The following is an 18,508-nucleotide window of genomic DNA, read 5'->3' as shown; positions in this document are numbered from 1 at the left end:
GAAAAAGATATCACTGGATTTTTTTACTTGACGCACTTTTTCCCGTAGCCTTTGACATTAGTATAATTAATTTGTAGTATTTAATTTTTCGTGTAGTATGTTACCGAAGAGGCATTTCGCCGCGATCGACGTTTGTTTGGGACTCTATTTAACTTGATACGTTAATTTGATGCTTGCACTAAAATTAAGTGTTTTTTTTAAACACGTTTTGTACTTGTAGGATTAAGCCTCAAGTGCTATCAAACTCATTAAAATTTTATCTATGTGACGTTGACGTTGCGTTGAATCACGTCGCCAATACAATATAATACGTATAAACGATTACTCAATCGTTTATTACATACGAACAATGTAATAAACGATTGAGTCACAACGCGATGTTTAAATGTACGGTCGAGGTGAAATGCGACTAAAACTTATAGCCACTAGAAAAAAAAAACTATTGAGACACAATGCGAAAATTAAATATGAGATCGAGGTGAAATGCGATTCGGTGAATTACTACAACAATTTTATGCTTTTGGGGTACAGGTCTAACAAATCTCCCCATTTTATCGATATCGATAAGAAACGCAAGCGTGTAGCGTAGTACACTATTTAAATTGCTTATGTTGGTACTATGGTTCTTTGACAGTTCTTTGTCGTACATTTTGGTAATAATTTGCGAAACAAAGGGATTCCACTCGCTAGTATGGAAGTCCCGTCTCTTAAAACGTAGTGATTATATGCTCTTTGTAGTATAGTACTTACAGCCATAAAAATATTTACATTCATAGATATTCGAATATTTTTAAGGCTATAAGCACTCTTTACGTCCGCTTGATAAGTTTTGTTAAAGTTTTCCTCCCATAGTTCCGATCACTGATAACAGCTCGGAGCAATGCTGAGGCCCCCGGAGCCGGGAAAAACCGAAAGGAGGAGTGTCGCCCCACTGTCTAATGTCTATGCCTATATCAATAAGAGTACACTACTGACTCACTACTGACACATCTTGGTCGTAGTACTCACCCGGAATACATATAGTCTGACAAACCAAATTGGTCAGTAAATAATAACAAAAAAAAACTATAGTCTATCAAGCCATTTCCGTCAGTAGGTCAAAGCGGCAAATTTAAAAAATGTATGAGCGAAGGGCTATCTTCCCATTCGCCTTTTTCAACTGACAAACATGTTTAGCCGACTAAATACTCATTGCTTTCTTTTGGGTGCTAGTTTGGTGCTAGTACTAGTGTAAGGCAAAGATATTCTTTCTGTCTATGTTTGAAATGAAGCAGTCCCTGGGCCTGGCCAAACTATACGGTCGTACTAAACTATACTATACGAATAACAGAATAACGGGAAAAGGCCGGGATAACGGGACTCAAGTATCATGAACTTTGGCGTCGTACTATAATTTCGTGACAGTATTGTCAACAATGTGTCAGCATAATAAAAACCATAAAATAGCACTGGCACGCTCAAATCAATCCTACGACTCTTCTCTTTCCGCACAGACTCTAAATTTACTGGCTCGGTGAATGTGTATACGCAGCTTAAAGATTCGTGAGTGAATGGCCTTCCTAAAATTTTGACAGACAGCTGTAAAGTACTTGCTCAACTTGCTCCTCGACGCCTACACAAAAAGTAAACAGACGTTGTATGTTCCAAATTAGGTCAAATAATTGATCTATCTTAGATAAACTAGTCATTTAACTTAAAAACAGCACTGAAAGTAAATTAATGAACACATGCATCACAAAACAGACGTGGAGAGAATATATTTTTAGCACACTTGCCGGCTTTTTGGCACCATGTAAGTATTAAGATTTTATTACTATTTCAAGTAGTAACATATAAGTTTTAAAACAATTGACTTTCACCTCTTAATTAACTTTGAAACGTATTTATTTCAGGTTTAAATTTGTGATCTTGGTATTCGTTTTGTACGGAAATGTTAACCTTAGCGATGTAAGCTTTTACGAGATTTTGGGTATAACGAAGCACTCCACTACGCAGGAAATTCGGCAAGCTTATAAAAAATTAGCGATAAAATATCATCCTGATAAAAACCAGGTAAATTTACTATTGCTACTTATGATTAAGTGTACCTAATGTTATAAGTTATAACCAGGCATCGGAGTTTTTATCGCATGGTAAGACTAATAGCGAGCTATGGAGTCAACATTAGCAATAAAATTCAACTCATATTCATACTCATACTCATTTACTTATTTAATTATTGATTTAAATTTTTTCAGGGACAAGAATGTTTGTAAGCGATCCTTTAATTTTGTCTTTCAGGACGTAAATATTACTAATAAAAAATAATCACCATTTTTTGTATTTATTAATTTACATTCGTATCATTTTGACCTCTTTTAATATACATATTGTTTTTTTAATGAAATTTTGTAATAAAATCAATACAAAAAATAGTAATCTTTCTTATTTGTAATATTTATATATTCAAAGACAAAATTAAAGTATAGTATATAACTCATCAAAGTTCTACTTCTTGGTTATAAAATTAAAATCACTTATTAAATAGATGAATGAGTATGAATATGAATACGAGTTGAATTTTATTGCTAATGTCGACTCCATAGCTCGCTATTAGTCTTACCATGCGATAAAAACTCCGATGCCTGGTTATAACATCTTAAAGTTCTTAAAAATGTTTTAATAGTTTAAAATACATTTGAAAGTAAGTATATTAAATAATAATAATAATAATTCAGCCTTATATACGTCCCACTGCTGAGCACAGGCCTCCTCTCATGTGCGAGAGGGCTATACAAGCACTATGAGGGCTATGAGGGAGTATATTAGTTTAAGATATATTGTTACCATGTTCTACATGCTTAAAATTAAGTGAAGTACTCATACTTGATTTCTAATAAATCTTGCCTCAAATTCCATAAACATTTAATACATGAATTATAAATAATTACAACATAATATTGTACAGAAACAGTAGATTAAAATAAAATGAATACAGAAATAAAATAAAAATACCCCACAAACTATTAGCCCCACAAACTATTATTCCATAATGTCGGAAGTGAACATCTGACCAAAATTACTTTTTAACATAACGGTAATATTTAAGACATTCTCTTTCTCATAAGCTGACACTGGCACACAACGTCAGATTTTACAAAAAATATTTTTTCCATCAGGCACAAACCCTTAATTATAGACAAAATGGTCTATATTCATAGTTTTACCTCTCAAATGATTCGTTTTTGTTGATGGCGGTAAGTGACTTGAGACCTTATGCATCTCAAATCCAGATATGTTTTGAGGTATGTATCAGGTAGATACAACATTTTGTCTATAATTTTGGTACCAGATCTGCATATTGGATTTTTAACTTCAAACCTTATGCCTAGATATTTAAGGCGTAGAGTGTAAGCATGTAAAAATACGACTATATGCCTTTATTGTACTGTTCAAGTAGAAGAAATCAAAAAGTCGGATCAATTTTTTTTTACATAAATACCATCTTTTTAGATAGTATAAAAAAACTGAAACATTTTCACTTATGCAGGATAAAAGGTACAAAGATCTTGCTTAATTTAAAGAAAGAATGGTCCTGATAGCTCACACAGTTCATGACATATTGTCAATTTTGTGTTGGCTCTCCTTAATAGTTGACTTTTTTCACATCCAACCATATGGACCTCGAAGCGAGAAATATTTTTACCATGTACCTCTTCATAATTTAAATTTCTCACTGCATTACATTCTTCACGCTTTATTATTGAATGCATACCTAAACATATTCATATCAAGAACACTTACTATAGAGCAAATTGATTTGTGTCAGAAAGTTTATAATATGGTAATTCAATATTATTGAAATGAACTGATTGTAACTTACATTTGCCATGGGATGTTAAAATGAGGCAAGTGCTTAATTGTGATGTTAAGGAATTGCCACATTAAAAATCTTAATTATAAAAATATATATAAACCGAAGTCAGGCATTATTATAAAAATTTGTTAAAAGTAACATTGTGTCATAAATAAAATTGTAAAACTAAAATTAAATATTCTCAATTGTCTATTTTTATTTCTATGCACATTATGGTAATTAATGTATTATTTATCTTTATGTAATATTATAATTTCTTAATTTTCAGGATGATTCAGTTCAGGAGAAGTTTCTTAAAATCACCGAAGCATATGAAACATTAAAAGACCCTCAGAAGAGGCGCATGTATGACACTTTCGGGGTCCATCAACCAAACTCCAGGCAGCATGACTACCGGAGTCAGAAAGAGTACAATAATATGTTCTATAATGGTCTTTACCATGAAGATCCGTTTGTAGATACAGTCTCAGGGAAAGAGTTTTGTAAGTACTGTAATATATTTTATTCAATAGCATTTTTATAATTGTTTTAAGTGCCTATACAAATGAATTTATTCTAAGACGAGTTTTATACTTCAATAACAACCACTAAACTGAATTGAGTAAATAAAATGTAGATGATGAAAAAATATTTTAAATATAAAAATATACTTTTGCTATCTGCGCCTATGGGCGTAGGCAGGTACAGGCAGGGGAGGTGCAGGTGCCCCCCTTAGAGCTCAAATTTTACATACAATGTATGCCCCTCTGCAGCGTCTGTCATCCCTAAGCCTCTGACATATTAACTTGCCCCCCCTCCCCCTAGTTCAGTGACTGGCTACGCCCTTGTCTGGGCCTGGACTTAATAAATAAAATAAAATAAAAATACTCCTAGCCTGGCCTGGACTTAATGTGGCCAATTCTTATGTAAAAGTGAGGGTTAATAAAATATAATAACAAGTGCTACATGACAATATTTATATGTTTCAGACAATTATTTAAGTGATGGGTTGCACTTCATTAACTTCTATTCTCCATTCTGTCCACCGTGTCAAAATCTAGCTGATCACTGGAAAAAGCTTGCAGAAGTATATAAGGGCATTGTAAGTTTTTTTTAATCCCACATAAATATTAATAGGTTTATGATCTGAACAACTTTTCAACCAGGAAGAAATGACAAAAACATTTGTATTAAAATAATTCTACGTTGTGTGTTGTTTCGGAGAGCTTAGGTCTCCTTTCTCAAGCAACTCTCTCTCAGTTCGTTTTTTTAGCTTAGAAAAAAGGTAAACAATCTTGACATGACTTTTTATTGAAAAACGCTTTTTAAAAATCAGTATGTATTACTTATAAAAGCAATAGTATGTAAATGATCGTATATGATTTATAATTGTTACATATTTGCCGTGACTTATTTTTAATCTGGACTGTGACTGACTTATTTTATTTATAATTATAATCTGGAGTCCAGTACTTTACTAATTACTGAAATTGATATTTTTACAGGTAAAAGTAGGTGCAGTGAATTGCAAATACCACAATTCATTTTGCTACAACTCAATGAGAATTGGCAGCTATCCATCTCTATTATTTTATCCTGATGTACGTATTGGGGCACATTTATTGTTATTTTATTATTTATTTTTTTATTCAGGTAATTACAAAAACCAGTAAGGTTTGTCTCGATACTCCATTCAGTAGTAATTTTATACAAAAATGAATTATCTTAAAAGCATAACAAACTGTTCAATTGTTCATAGTAACTATACTCAGGTTCAGGTTACAATTAAATTACAAAAACCGACACCATAGCACTGAACCCTACATGAATTATTTGTTGCTGTAAGATTAATATATTTTTTTTTTACTTCAGGGGAAAAAAGGCAACTATATTTACTACCGTGGTGCTCATACATTTAAAGCATTGGAAGATTTTGTCCTATCATACATAGAAAAAACAAACTATGTACCAACTCTGACATACCTTAGAGGCCTCGACAAACCCATGGCTTATGTATTAGGAAGAAACAGAATAGATCATGATGCTTTGACAAGACTAGCATATCATTTGGTAAGTTTGTTGTATCTGGTGTAGTGTGGTATTTGGTATCGCAAAACGCTCGCAAGAAAAATCATACATAATGTGTCCCCATTTTATTTATTCCCATTCTTTATTTAACGCGGAACACAAATAAATACTTCTACTATAAATAGTAAAAAAAAAACTCGAGTGCCCATGATAATATACACAACAGAAGGAAAGCAATAGGATCCACATCATTTTTAAAACCCTATTATGGGCTGAATTTTCAAAAGCACTAAAATTTTTTCGTCCTTTCTAAATTTTCTCTTCCTAGTAATTTCAAGTCCCTGTACCTACTCAAATCGTTCCCATTACAAACTTTCAATCCCTTTTAAACCCTCATAGTAATACAGGATGAATTGAAAAAACGATGAAATTACTAGTATTTTGTAAAAATGTCTTATTACGAAATTTCAAGTTACTATAAAATTTGATCCCCATACAAACTCATCCCCTTTTTAACTCCTTAGAGGATTAATTTCCAAAATGGCTGGTATTACTTTTCTTCGATTTTAATATAATACTTTTTCACGAAGTTTCAAGAACTTCAAATAAAACTTGATCCCCATACAAACTTTCATCCTCTTTTTAACTTCCTTAGGAAATTAATTTTCCAAAAACGCTGAAATTACTTTACCTCATTTAATTATAATACCTTTTCACGAAGTTTCAACTTCCTATCCTAAAATAAAACCTGAACTCCATACAAATGTTCAACCACTTTTTAATCCCCTTAGAATTTTCCGAATGTACGAATGTACACTTTTACAAGAAATAAGAAGGGATTCGGATAAATGCAACCTAGTGTCCAAATTTCAACTTTCTATATATGATATAGATTAATGTTTGGTGTTTCCAGAATGGGCTTGTCACACTAGCTGTGATTGAAGACGACAACATCAGGTCTGAACTAACAAACAATGAGTACACGACCGTAGTGTACCGGTACAGAAAAACGGTGAAGGAGATTACTAGCACAGAAGAGAAGGAAATCCTGAGTGAAGTCATCGAGGCTCTGCCTACTATTGAACCAGTGGACCCAGAGAAGTTTAAGGTTAGTGAACTTAACTCCAATAGTTAAGTGTTTGCAGTAAATTATAGTCTGTCAAACAACTTTGTCAGTCGAAAAAGGCGCGAAATTAAAATTTTCTATGGGACGATAACCCTTTGCGCCTACATTTTTTAAATTTGCTGCTTATTTCTACTGAAGGAAATGGCTTGACAGACTTTATAAACTGTCACTTAGGGTTGCCAGATAACGCTTTATATGCAAATAATGCCCGTGCTGATTTGTGTATGAAAAGTGTGTGTGGCGGGAAAATAAAAGTTGTGAACGCGCTTGACGTGTCAAAAATATGAACTTTCGTGGGCTCACATTTTCATACTACTTATTTTACATCTGTCAATTGTTAAATTGTATTTATAGGACATAAGAAATCAGCTTCGCACTGGCCACCAAAACGCCTGGGTCTTGTACTTCTCGAAGAAGGATGACGACAAACTGTTGCTGTATCAGATGAGGCTGAAATTCCCAGTTTTGCATTTTGGTAAGTACACAAAGAGATCTAAAAGTAGTTATTTTACGTTAATTTAAGGACTTTTTACAAATATATTTATTCCTATTTTTTTAAGCAAGGAAAAGTGCAGGACTTATGACAGAGAGAAGTGTAAACCGGTTTTCCATCAGAGAAGGGCCCTTATGCACATGAAGCATAAGGACCCTTCTCTGATGGAAGCCGCAAATAGTGTTGAGTGAAGCTAAGTTACATAACGTAACATACCTAATTATTGCTGTATAGATGGTGCTATTTGTTGTGCTATACATTTCAGCTTTAAGCGACTTAGCATTTACAGGATCAAAATTATAATGAAAGCATATAAAAATAAATTTTATTCAGAAGTGCCTATCAAAGTCATACATGGTTCGACACCCAACAGGCGGGTTGACAGCCACCAACGGGTTGACAGGCGACACCCAACATTTCTGTTATAAATGTGATTTAATTATTTTAAAAATGCCCTTTTACGATTAATCATTTCATATTGTCGTTAGGTTAGCCAACTGATCATTTCATGAAATGATCAATTTTAAGATCCTGGCCATGAAAATTCCAGGTGAAATCGACTGCGACTCGTGGTCCCAGCTCTGCCTGTCCCTGCAAGTGCAGGCCACGCCGGCGTGGGCCCTGCTCAAGCCGGGCGGCGCCTACCAGAAGGCTGCGCCGTCGGCCGACCTTAAGACTTTCCTTCGAGTAGCCCCGTTGGCTACTAAGCTGCATTCGTTGGCGCCAACTGCCATTCAGACTTTGCACGAAGGTGAGAAACTATAGTTAGGATCGTGCATTGTTAGTTTGCCACGCCGCAATTATATAATTAGTTTCTAAAGAATGACAGGTAAACTGAGGTCCTCAGTAGATTATTACTTAGCAGAAGTTAACTTTTTTAAGTTAAGTTAAACTTTTTTGAAGTCGGTTAATAAAGTTAAATAGATGTCATATATTAAAAAAAGTGACAAAGGTGAAGGCCGGATGTTTAAGTTTATAATTTATATACTGCAGTGTGACTACCAAGTGACTGCTTAAAAACACAAATCAAAATATTTGATAAAAATAATTTTATTTCTTACCAAAGTTGTGTCTCAATGTAAAGTTGAAGATTTTTTTTTAGGTTCGCTTCCGAGCATTAATCTAATGTAATAATGTTCGTTATACAGATGTGGGAACTTGGGTGGTGCTAGTAGTGCCATACAAGGCCTCATGGGACACTATCGCCGAAGCATTCACGCGCACCTCTCTGCATTTCCAGAACTCCGAAGATATAAGTGTAAGGATTCATCTTCTTGTAGCCTTCGCCAAAAAATTTTGGCAGTACAAATTTGTAAACTTAAAGAATAATTTATGCCTCACGTTCGTTAAACTAAAAGCCAATTTAATAACCATACATTTACGGGGTTAAATGTACCCCGTCAATGTATGCCGTGTTCGGGTTAAGTAAATACACTTGAAGTAGATGACACTGCAGCTCCGTAGGTACCAGCATAAAAACCAGTTACAACAAAACATTTTGTGTTCAAAATTGCCCTTTTCTTTGCATGTCTTAATTAGTTAACTTGCTTAGCACACTGTCAACATTACAATTTTATTAAAAAATATATATTAATTTCAGTTCGGCATAATTACATGCTGTGAAAAGACCGCGCACTACTGCCGTGAAGCGAGTTCGAATTCGCCAGTAATTCTGGTGCAATCGGGCGACAAGAGAGACATGTACAGCGGCCGAGTAGATGAACACCAGATAGTGGACTTCATACAGCTTATAAAGGATAGCGCAGGTATGGGCAGTCACCTGCAATAATATGTTACAACAAACGCCGCAAAAATTAAATATTTGACAAGATCTTATTTATATCGCCATAAAAGCGTGCCACATAATTTTGAAGCCTTCGATGAGGCAGGTGACTGTACAGTCAGTTTTTGTTAAGTTAGTAATTAGTAATCCCTTCTAACTAAATGTATAAGGGTTTTTGAAATGGCTTCTAAATTTTTCAATATTTTACCCAACAGCATTCTAAAAATGGAAAACATATAACTTTAGTTCGTTTTTTTAGCATTAGAAAAAAGGTAAACAAACTCGACATGTCTTTTTTATTGAAAAACGCTTTTTAAAAATCAGTACCTAACTATTACTTATGAAAGCAAAAGAATGTAAATGATCGTATATGATTTATATTACATATTACAAGGCTACCATTCAATCGAAAAATATAAAAAGACACTATTTGTAAGTTATTCAATGTTTAAAGTGTACATTGTAAGATTTAGGCATGAAATTTATTAGTATACCAACAAAAATGTTGTACACCTACCTACTACTGGTAATTTGTAACATCTATGTTACCTTTAAAATTTTGATTGATTTATTAAATTTATTTATTTGAATGTGCTTGTTCCAGTTATTGTTTTTCGTTTTCAGATTTGGAATTGACGGAGGAGCAGGCCATGGAGATATTAGATCCCAGCCGCGAGGAAACGTGGTTGGTGGCCTACCTGCCGCCTGGCTACGAAGACTTGAAGCATGTCTGGCGACTGGTCGCCAATAAGGTACAAATCTAAAATAATATAAGTACGTATAGTAAACTCCCCTCTAATGGAACAGGCGCCAGTAATGGGATGGTATAGACAAATCCTGTAAAACAAGTATTTACCATCAGTTTTTAATCTCTGGCAACATTTTACCATAAACAAGAGCCAAAGAGCTACTTAGGTTTAATTTTTCATTGATATTTGTTAGTTGGAAAATTAATGACGCTATACATCCCATGACTGGAGCAAACAACCATAGTTTTAATTGGTTAATAATATTGAAACCAATTGCAGTAGCTTTAATTAAATACATTGAAAACATAAAGGACGAATAGGACATTCAACTTTTAAAGCATAAAGCGGTAGAAATTTTACATATGTCGGGGAAATATCAAAAATACTCCAAATGTTCTCTTAAATGTCCCATGATTGGTGCCATTAACATAGGTATAACACATAAGTACTATACCCTTAAAAAAATTTAGCATGTTAAACAAAATTGGGCCTTAAGGACGTGTATTCCCAGTACTTTGAAATATCAACAATCTGTAAGTCCCATGGTCCCAAGGGATTCTATTCATATGTTTTGTATAAAATCGCGTGTGGCGATATCGCGTCTGTAGGACTTTGTGGTAAATTTTCCGTCGACCCGATATCGTGTCCGCGGCCCGCGGGAGTCGAGGAGATATATAGTACATTGTGCAACGAGGGACGTAAGTAAAATTTTGCAAACGAGATCTATATATTCACGACAGCTGCAGGCTGGAGTGAATTAAAGGCCCGAGTTTGCAATATTTTACCTTCGGGCCATATTGTCATTTTTTGACTGGTTAGGCATCGAAGGCATGGGCGCGTGCGGCATTCAGCCACGATTGTAAGTTGTGTAAGGTGGGGTAAGACAAACATAGTTTATTTTGCTCGGGGCAAAACAAGCAGCCCCATACTGCTTGTTTTGCCGCGAGCAAAATAAACTATGTTTGTCTTACCCCACCTTACACAACTTACAATCGTGGCTGAATGCCGCACGCGCCCATGCAAAATATTTTTACAGTACATATGGGGCTACTTTATAGCACTAGTGCGAGAAGTAGCATATTACGTTACTGTGTCGAACATTTAAAGGGCCATATGTACTGTAAAACGTTGTACGATACATGTGCGAATAGGTAATTCGCAACTCGTGTCGATTTAAAACAATACTGTTATCGATTGATAACCTGTAATATCTTAGATATGTATGTGTATTGCATTGTATAGTTAATTATTTTATCTACACACATATCATAACCCTCTATGATGCCTTCAAAATCCGTAAATAATGGTCAATATTACGATAAACTGTTTTGTTACAATAAATTTATTATCTGTGATAATGTAGTTATAGCTTCATAATTCATAACTACATCAAAATCGATTATGTATTCAAATTTGGAACATCTATGAAAAAAAAAGCAATTCGATTTGACCTCTATTCTAATATCAGTCGAGATGCCTTTTTGTTCGAAATGAAATGTCAATTGCATACAATTTTGACATATTTCGCATTTTAGTTTGTATCGTGTGCGCATCCATTGCGCGCCTCTAGGATCAGCAGGCCGCTCCTGTGTGCGAGCGACACATCGCGACATATGCGTCACCGGAGCGGTAAATTGATAGCCATGTAATGTGTTGTCCGGCAGCTGCGGCCGCTGCAGTTCGTGCGCGCGGGCGTGCTGCAGTGCGCGCGCGGCGCCGGCGGGCTGTGCGCCAACGTGCGCGCGCCCGCCGCGCGCCTCTACCCCGTCGCGTCCGGGCAACACTACTCGTGAGTCCTCACCTACTTTTTTAGGGTTCCGTACTTATTGTAATTAAGCCCATGCTCAGCGGGCGTTTAGAGCTTCATATGAAAAACTTGTAAAAACCAAACTCTCTTTTATAATCCTAATTTAAAGTCTCATTGCCACTTGCCACTCCCTAGTCCTAAAAATTGTCCATAAAAGAAAAATACAAAAAGATATATATTGTGGTCATTTGCATAGTGTCAGCCGCGAAAAAAGTTACTTCTACTCGCCACACGATGTCGTTAGTAGTATACCAAATCTGCACTCTTCGTTAGTGTTGGTAGGAACTCAAGTCTTTTGAGTCTAAATTGAAGAACTCTACTCGTTTTTACGAGACTCAGAGCTTAAAAAACTTCTGAGTCTTTTAAGTCCCGAGTCGAGTCCTTTATTGAGTCTTTTTTAAGCGCAACTCAAAAGGACTCGAGTCCCCGAATAAAAACTCAGTCAACAATTCTATAGGTTTTACCTAAACTACAGTAAAGGAAATAGGCGTTATTGTATGATTTATGTTATGTATATCCATGAACTTTACATAAAGACAAAGCATTTCGAAGTTATTTTTAAAAAAAATTGCAAGTTCTCCGAAAAGAACTCAAAGTCTCTACAAACGACTCGGGACTCTAAAGTCGAAAAGAACTCGAGTTTCGTCTAAATTATAAGAGTCTGAAAAACTGAGTCGAGTCTTAAAGCAGAGGACTCAAAGGACTCGAGTTTTAACCAACACTACTCTTCGTTACAGAATACAAGACATTTCTTTCTTTCAGAGTAAGTTTGGAGCATCTAAATGAGGCGCCATACATATTGGAGTGGGCGTTGGAGCACATTGACGACTCGGTACAGAAACTCAATTGGAACTCCTTCTCCAAGCGCGTCATAGCAGAAGAACTGCAACCCTCGAGGTTTGTAACCGTTTCTGTATATTGTAACAGCGACTACCCAACACAATGGCAGTAAGATCACCAAACTTATAAATAAGAACAGTGTGTCAGCTCCGAAGCACGAAAAAAACGATCATAACATACATTATAAAATTAAGACCAAAAGTATCAAAACTCCACAAATTGACAGCTGTTATTTGTTGACATCGAATACATATATTATTATACTCTTTGCATTGAATAAATAAAGTGTTTCCATTTGGTTTCCATGCAGCCGTTACTAGGGGATACCCAAGATAAGTTGCGTAACATTATAAACGTAACATTTGATTTTACTCCATATAAATTTTCATACCCTGACATGAAAATAGATTCATAAGGAGTAAACTGCAAAAAACACAGAAAAATTACGCATAAATAATATGAAGTGGCAAGAAAAAACAGATAACATTATATTCATTTATTAAGATCTTGTACTACAAATTTTATTTCAACACACTTGCTCAAAACGACGTTTTTATTCCACCGATTTTTGGCTCATAATCCTAGATATTAAACACTCGTGCTTTTTCAGTATATTATAACACTCGTGCTTTTTCATTATAATATCCGACCGAGTTAAGAAGGTAACTGATTGCCAAAAATATGCATGGAAACGGAGCCTTCTTAATTTGGCCGAGTAATAATTTTTTTTAACCAACTATAAGGTTTCAAACTTCGAACAACACCGGCTTCCAACACGTTCAAATGTTAGTTCAAAGAGGTTTTATCACACCAAACATAATTTATATATTTTCCTACTCCTCTACTGTTATCTGTCATTTATGCATTCATTAACACGAATATAAGAACATACATAAAAGATTTCAAGAAAAGTCTATATTGTCTATTCCTCATAAAAGCTCTTGTGCTTTTATAAGCTATAACGTTACTGCGATTAATGGCTACCAACCTAACAAAACCAAAACGAATACAGTTTTAAACTAAGTGCATTGCTGCCAACTTACAAAATATTCATTTGGTTGCATAGTAAAAATAATTACTTCATAAGTCAGAAACACGCATGTGACACCCGTAATATAGCAACACCCATAGACTACGAAGACCGCTTAGCGTTGCTTGTTAGTCTCCGTAGGCTACGGTGGCCAAAATTGAGAAAAAACTGTCCAAAAAATTAATTTAGCAAGTAGCAAGTACCAGGGCCTCATGAGTTACGAGGAGGTGTCGCCGACCGGCCGGCCGCGGCCCGGGGCGGGCCGGGCGCGTAACTAGGTATGCTCGCGCGTCTTGGCTATATACTTTTGCTGTAATTTGTTTACCTAAATTAAGATATTGTATGCAACGTTGTATAAGTAGGTCAAAAAATTCTCATGGCGTATTCCTTTACAATGTTCGCCTACGCCTTCGGCTCCGGCTCACATTGTAACTCACGCCACTCGCCTTTTTTGACCCTTCTTATACAACTGTTGCTTAAAATACTATAAATTATCTCGTAAATTAAATTAATAAATAAACATAACATTTTATCGATTTGATCTCTATCCGATGGAAGCTTGCCCCACTTCTCGATTTCCAACTGTGCTGAAATTTTGCATACATACCACATACCTATGTAAAACTGATTACAATGCAATATTATGATGCCATGGAACTGATCTGACGATGGAGACAAGAGGTGTCTATGGGAACTCTGTGACAAAACAACGCAAACTAATTGTGTTTGGAGTTGTTAGAATAATTATTATTGTTTCCATGAGTCAGTCATAAAAGCTTTAATACATAATATATATTGATTGGTATATATGTATTTATGTTGTGTATATATGTATATATTGCTATTATTTTTACATGTGTAAGTGTATAAATAAAATATTGTTATATTGTTGAGAATAACTTGATTTGTGTTTCATATTCTTGTGTACAATCCTGCACTAACTACAAGTTTCTGTTTGACCCAATGGTTGACTGGTAGAGAATGCCTTAAGGCGTTAAGTCCGCCATTTTTACAATTTTATATCGTGCAATAAAGTTAAAAAAAAAACTGATAAAAACTTACTTTGTACTACGCTTGCTATTCAAGAAATAGTAACACTAACTGTCTGCCAAGTAGTATCACGGTGTAAAATTTGCCTGTTATTATTTCAAATCGCAATACGTATCAATAGTGGCGTGTCATTTATTTTCCAGTGGCAAGAAACCCTGGTTGGTCTACTTCCACTCCCCACGGTGCTACCGCTGCTACGAAATGTATCCCGATTTCGCGATAGCTGGCATAGTAAGTAACACATTCATTCAACAATTTGTGAACCAAATATAACCTTTTGTAGCCAATAAAAGCAAGCCAACCAAACCAAAATTAAAATCATTTCAAATTTACTACTAGAGATTATTTAACACTTCACTGTGACATGAATATTCACATCACATACATTTGCCTAATTAGATGACTGTACCATCACTGATTTATTAATTACATTTACAAGATATTGCCAGAATATTATTTAGTCATGATCCCTTCACACGATAAGAAGAAGAAGATTAATTACATGATTTGCAACATTTTATATTTAAGTAGTTTGCTTCGGACGTTTCAGCGACAATCAGCGTCACCCGTGGTGGTTTTGTAAACCAAAGAGGACGCGCGGGGAAAAGATTTTTGTAGTAAGAATTGCGTGTAGCGAGGAAAACTAGAATAAACTAATGTTGTCTTGGATTGTCGACGTGTATTGATTTGAAAGAATCAAATTGGAGTACCTGCGGCTCCATTATAATAATACTAAGGGCCAGTGCACCAACCACATTTAGCGGACTGATCAACGTCACCCAGCAGTCAACTATAAACCTTGTCATACAATACAATTTAGCGATCGCTTTAATCCTTTGAACGTCAAACTGCCCAGATGCCAGGCGATCGAGATTATTTAAGCTAAATTGGACTTTACGGAGTCCCGCGTAAGTCCCTATTATATGGGTGAAGCTGAAGGCTGTGGCCGTCGTTGGCGTCCTTGGCTCTTGCTTGCTTGCTTTCCGACGACGTCCACAGCCGTCGGTGGTGGTCAAAAGGTTAATGGTGACAGACGGTTTGGTGCAACTGACCCTAAGTCAAAAAGCCTATAAAATGGTCAGTTGTATTACCGTTAGTATATGTAGCCACATGTAACAGCCTCATGTAATAATTGTCCTCAGCTACTCAACAATGCCGTAAACCTGGGTAAAGTGAACTGTCTCAACGAGAGAGGTGTATGTCAACACGAGCACATCACCAGCTACCCATCCCTTCGCCTTTACCTCAACAGAAACATGCACCAGAGATTCAGCAGTGTCATCTCCGTACATGTGCAAGACTATGCCTCTCTTCTTAAGCACATAAAGGCACACTTGATGAAGTATGATGAAAGTTTACTGGCTGGCATCGATTTGAAGTCGAGGCATGATGAGTTATAAAGACTAATGATTTATAGGTAGCAAAATTTAAATAATCTCATTAATTGTAAAAAAAATAAAGACATCCTCCAGGACATCTGCTAGATATAATACAACTAGATCTTTTTAACTATTAAAATTTAGCAATCATCTCATTTAATTCTCTTCTTATTCCAATCATCTATTATAATTATTATAAGATAAAAATGTGATAATAATCCACTTATCCTATTTTTAGGATCATCTCATAAAGATATTTTTTAAATAAATAACTTATTTAAATTATGAATTTTTATTGATATATTTGCTCATATTTGTAACATTCCTGTGGTTCTTTCTCAAGACATGAATATTTATTTTAATGGATAATCGGCATTTTCACAAACAGCATCTGAAAATAAAAATAGATTGTAAAATAAAATTTTGGTATTATTATAAAAGTGAGCATTTGATAATTTACATCTCTATCCCTTCATCACATGTGAACTTTGATCAAATTTGACACAGTTTATAACCTGGAAAAGGACAGGAAACTAAGTTTTGAATTTTCCATGACTCAGTGATTTCATGGTTTCCGTTTAATACTATCTACACTTCTAGGCATTTAAATTCTACTAAGAGAATTGAAAACCAGTGGTCAATACTACTAGATTCCTAATTTCTATGGCTCGTATAAGCAAAATAGCATTTCGCAATTTTCCACAGATCTTCGAGTGGCAAAATCGAGCACAAAAAATTCAAAAATTGGACCCAATTTAATTTATAGACCATAATATAAAGGTTTTAAGAGTTCTCCAGAGGAATGTAACCAACGCAAAAAGTGTCAAGAGCTGGTTAAAACGTAATTTGGTATTTGCATAAGTTAAAAAATTGTAGTCTAGTATAATAAGTAACAGGCATGTTCTTTAGGAGCCAGTTATAATTTACCCAAAATTAACAGAATCTTTGGAAGACTTACATCATTGTTCCTGTTGAGTGTGGCATCAATGACATCATGGTCAACACTACAAGGCAGGAAGAAGTCCACTTGATCATACATTCCTTTGGAATCCAGAACCAGCCGATCTTCTCCCACTTCAAGATTCAGGTCCTTCAATTCCACCTGCAAGTTATTTATTTCAACTATCAATGTATGTAATAGGGAACAAAGTGGTTTTTAATTGTATGTAAAAACCGGTTAATAACCAGTTATTAACAGAAATTTCATACAAATAAAAACCGGGTCACATTCCCTAATATGTAACACTTGTTTTGTCTTGATATTCACAAAAATTTATTGTTTATTGTATTGCATTTCATCTACTAGATTAAATGTTTATATACTTTACTCACAGAAGAGGGTATCTTAAACTCTGCTAGCAAGTACTCAATCTGACCAGTTGGTGGTTCTCTTCTCAGTCTGTAAACTATTTCTTTCTTAACTACTGGAACCTCAGTCATTTTACGGTTTGGTTTCTCATTAATTTCCTCTATGAGAGGCTTCACTGTCTCCTCACAATGCTTCACATCCCTTACTTGTATTCTATGAGACTGCAGTGTTCCTATAGATTTTCTATTCTTTAATACAGTGAATTTCTGCATCTCAATTTCAAACTGATACTTATCTTGAAGACCCTCAAAAACAACAGTCAGGAAAAATGTCTGGAATAAATCATCTTTCTCTATCTTTTTAAAAAACTCTGGGTTTATAGCAACATCATACACAGTTGCCGGGGCACCAGATTTGTCTGGCTCAGTTCGCCCCTCACCAATGCTCATGGGCACCCTATAAGATGAAGGGTCCTCAGAACTGAGAATTTGCATTAGCTCATCATTTGTAATATCTCGAGGAGACGGAATAGCTTCAGTAAGACAAATGTTCACAAACACCTTCTTGTTGTCTGGCTTTGTAAAAGTTTTAACACAGAATCCTGAAAACATTAAATTCCTTGTATTATTTGATGGTGAATCTTTCCATTTGAATAGGTAATTTTAATCATTGCCCTATTTACCTGGCCTCGGCTTGACGATTTTCGCTGGCACAGGGTCTACTGAAGCCAAAAGTCTATTGAACTCCTCTTCAACAGGATTTTCCTGAAAAGAAATAAACAGTTATAAATTACCCACCTCAAATAATAATAAAAAAATATTTTCACCGATGTTATACCTTTATAATTCTCATTTTATTCTCCATTATGGTAGGGTCCACGTCTAAAGTTATGGATTTTTTAGACATTTTATTTATATATTGTTCCTATGGAAACAAGATTATTCGAAATAACAAAATAAAGGAAACAGCGAAATTTTGCAACTTCAACTTCGAGACACAGTCAAGACAGTGAGAGTTTAGTGACAGTGACAAATTGACAGACATGGCATATCACCTTTTTATGTGGCGATTATAGTGTT

At 35.1% G+C, this 18,508-nt stretch overlaps 3 protein-coding genes across 4 annotated transcripts in view; 1 reads left to right on the top strand and 2 right to left on the bottom strand.

Annotated features, from left to right (window-relative positions):
* LOC133534794 (uncharacterized) overlaps window positions 1–18,508 on the bottom strand; it is a 259,834-nt gene that overhangs the window by 95,818 nt on the left and 145,508 nt on the right. The gene's annotated exons all lie outside the window — the stretch shown is intronic.
* On the top strand, window positions 1,270–16,405 carry LOC133534797 (dnaJ homolog subfamily C member 10-like). Of its 2 annotated transcripts, XM_061874074.1 has the most exons (16): window positions 1,281–1,792; window positions 1,893–2,052; window positions 4,125–4,338; window positions 4,825–4,937; window positions 5,341–5,436; window positions 5,708–5,905; window positions 6,777–6,971; window positions 7,344–7,464; window positions 8,033–8,233; window positions 8,631–8,740; window positions 9,083–9,248; window positions 9,890–10,017; window positions 11,679–11,803; window positions 12,584–12,718; window positions 14,885–14,972; window positions 15,884–16,405. In XM_061874074.1, coding segments are annotated over exons 1-16 (2,310 nt in total). In that variant the 5' UTR covers window positions 1,281–1,790; the 3' UTR covers window positions 16,142–16,405. The 2 variants fall into 2 exon arrangements, with proteins under 2 accessions (XP_061730059.1, XP_061730058.1); XM_061874075.1 differs by lacking the exons at window positions 14,885–14,972; window positions 15,884–16,405 and adding an exon at window positions 12,972–13,173 and having other exon boundaries at window positions 1,270–1,792.
* On the bottom strand, window positions 16,394–18,447 carry LOC133534804 (PIH1 domain-containing protein 1-like). The gene is made up of 5 exons (XM_061874087.1): window positions 18,267–18,447; window positions 18,112–18,193; window positions 17,453–18,030; window positions 17,079–17,222; window positions 16,394–16,511 (listed from the first exon to the last, which is right to left on the bottom strand). The coding sequence occupies exons 1-5, from the start codon at window positions 18,333–18,335 to the stop codon at window positions 16,479–16,481; spliced, it is 906 nt and encodes a 301-aa protein (XP_061730071.1). The 5' UTR covers window positions 18,336–18,447; the 3' UTR covers window positions 16,394–16,478.

Source organism: Cydia pomonella, chromosome 2, assembly GCF_033807575.1.
Source record: "Cydia pomonella isolate Wapato2018A chromosome 2, ilCydPomo1, whole genome shotgun sequence".
Classification (NCBI taxonomy): Eukaryota; Metazoa; Arthropoda; class Insecta; order Lepidoptera; family Tortricidae; genus Cydia; species Cydia pomonella.
Note: the sequence above shows the minus strand (reverse complement) of the source record. Positions and strands in the feature narration are given on the sequence as shown.